This window comes from Lipotes vexillifer, unplaced genomic scaffold, assembly GCF_000442215.2.
Source record: "Lipotes vexillifer unplaced genomic scaffold, Lipotes_vexillifer_v1.1 scaffold1275, whole genome shotgun sequence".
Classification (NCBI taxonomy): Eukaryota; Metazoa; Chordata; class Mammalia; order Artiodactyla; family Lipotidae; genus Lipotes; species Lipotes vexillifer.
In genome coordinates this window covers 340,258-342,676 of record NW_006770093.1, presented here as the reverse complement: position 1 = coordinate 342,676, position 2,419 = coordinate 340,258, and the positions used below count along the sequence as shown (strand labels likewise).

The window sequence follows — 2,419 nt, the reverse complement described above, 5'->3', positions numbered from 1 at the left end:
AAAAAAAAAAAAAAAAAAAAAAAAGAATAATTGTTGATTGAGCATAGATGTATTGAAAATATTATGATCATCATTGCCATGAAAAATTAACTACATAGTGTTAGTGCATTAGATTTACAAAAATATCAAAAGTGTAAGAAGGTATAAGTTTATAGTTAGGTGGAGCATGTGTAAAAGAGGTAAGGTAGAAATGGGATTTATTCTAGAAGAATACCATAAAGGGCATCAGAAAGCCAACGTTTTAGTTTTGGGTCTGCCTCTATCTTGCCATGTGCCCTTGGGTAAACCACTTAACCTCTCTGGGCTGCGGAGAGATGAACGTTTATCCTTAGAAGCTCTGTTACCCCCTCCTTCGTCCTCTCTCGTGTCAAAACCAGAGTTTTCTGGCACAAGCACCTTCCCACGCTGACTTCCTTATTCTCTCTACAGTGCTGCGTCCAACACCTGGACCTCAGCTCCACGGGAGATGGGAGCATCCACCTGCAAATCTCCCACCAGCTCTACAACAAGAGCTTCAGGAAGGTGGTGTCGGTCATCGTGGCCATGGAGAAGCTGCAGAAGGTTCCCTGCTCACAGACCTTCCAGGATGATGGCCTGAGGAGCATCCTTTCACTCATCTTTCAAGAAGGTACCTAATGGGAGCTGAGGGCAGACACGAGATTGTTGGTCATTTCCTTCTCAGAGGCCGTAACCCAACAGTCAACTAAACTTCCCTAAAGCTGAAATCCTTTCAAAGTAGAAGGCCCAGCAGTGAGAGGCAAACAGAGACACCTAGAAACCCAATTAATCATCTCTTTAGTTGAAACTATTCTTTTTTTTTTTTGTCTTCCATCAGATTGATTTGTTCACTTAAAAGATTTTTTAAGGAATTCTTTACTGAAATGATGGTGTAACTGGCTATAGTGTTATTAATCTTAAGAATGGAAGCTTTTCCAGAATATATTTATAGTCACGCATAAAATGGTACCCAAAATGTAACATCTCAAGACACGACTGTATAAAATCCAATTTGGTGATGGTTTTAGTCTCATTTTTAGTTGCTGAAACTATTCTTAAAGTAGGACCTTGATAACTACTGATATTTGCAAAGCACCCAATCATTCTGAGGGCTTTCACTTATGCATCTCCTGCGAGTCTCAGAATATCCCTGTTGGGCCAGTTCTATTGCCACTGCCATTTTACATAAGTAGCTCCACGGCCCATCCACAGCCAGCAATAGAGCTGAGGCTTGAACCCAAATCTCAGGGTGCCAGGCCCAGTGTTCCGACGCACCCCAGCTTCCTGCCCACCAATGTGATAATCAAACTTCGGCTGTGCATGCTCAGATATCCTCGGAGGAACCAAATTCTGCTGCTTCACAGCATCAGGCCTGCCCTTCTGAGCTTCCACCTAAACGACGTCTGTGCTCCACATTTTAGAGCCTGTCATCTTTGAAACGTACGATGATGATCTTCTGTGCGATGCGGTTGTGCAGTCGCTGAACTGCAAACTCCAGGACAGAGACCAAAAATCCCTGGTGCTGGCTAGCCCGTGTGTGCTGAAGGCTCTCCACCTCCTCGAACGGGATGTGAACCGAGAAGGTACCTGGGGACACCCTGCTTCTTTTCTTGGCCTCCTGGTAGCTTGCTAAGTCTCTACACTTGCAACAGAGTAGATGATTAAGGCAAATGATCAACAGCAGTGAAATAACATATAATAAAGGATATGTTTTTGTTTGGGTCCTAGCGTTGACACCAGATCGAGTCCCTTAGCACATTTATTTTTCAGCAAGAGAGGTGACTCTGAGAAATTAGGGGGCTCAAGCACGCTCAGGACCACTGTTCAGTCAAGTCATTTAATGGTAGTGCCACGTCAGTGCTTCTTTTAGAAAGGAGTCATTTGATGGACAAGACCTAACTGCCTGTGGGTTCTTTCTTCCTGTTGTTGCAGTTGAAACTAGAATGGTGAGGAGATAATTTGTTCCCCCGCCTCATTGCCAGCCCTGCCCCCTCGCCCCTAACACCTTTCCGGCCCAATACCAGATGGTTCCTTAGAGGGAAACCTTACTGACAAGCAGGAACTTATATCTCTCTACTGTCACTGGCAATTGTCTCAAGTCTTGGGGGCCCATGGGTTGTGGGAATCTGCCTGGCACTTTGCCACCATGGCTGAATCCTGTATGCAGGGGTGTGGTCAAGGGGGCAGCTGAAAGAAGCAGGCTGTTCTCTTCCAAGGCTGCTGACCTTGGAGAGAGGCATCACTGTGGAAAAGCTTCCTGGTGTCAGCCAAGCCAAGACAGCCCTGTTTCTTTAGAATTGCACTGTGAGCATGACCTTGGGGCCTCCAAGTGAGACAGCTACGACTAAGGAAGATTAAAATGCATGTCTCGGGCTTCCCTGGTGGCGCAGTGGTTGAGAGTCCTCCTGCCGATGCAGGGGAC

At 45.8% G+C, this 2,419-nt stretch overlaps 1 protein-coding gene across 1 annotated transcript in view; it reads left to right on the top strand.

Annotated features, from left to right (window-relative positions):
- IL1B (interleukin 1 beta) overlaps positions 1–2,419 on the top strand; it is an 8,957-nt gene that overhangs the window by 3,492 nt on the left and 3,046 nt on the right. The window contains exons 4-5 of the mRNA XM_007446019.1: positions 430–628; positions 1,419–1,580. Of these exons, the coding sequence (XP_007446081.1) occupies positions 430–628; positions 1,419–1,580 (361 nt within the window). The remainder of the gene's footprint in view (positions 1–429; positions 629–1,418; positions 1,581–2,419) is intronic.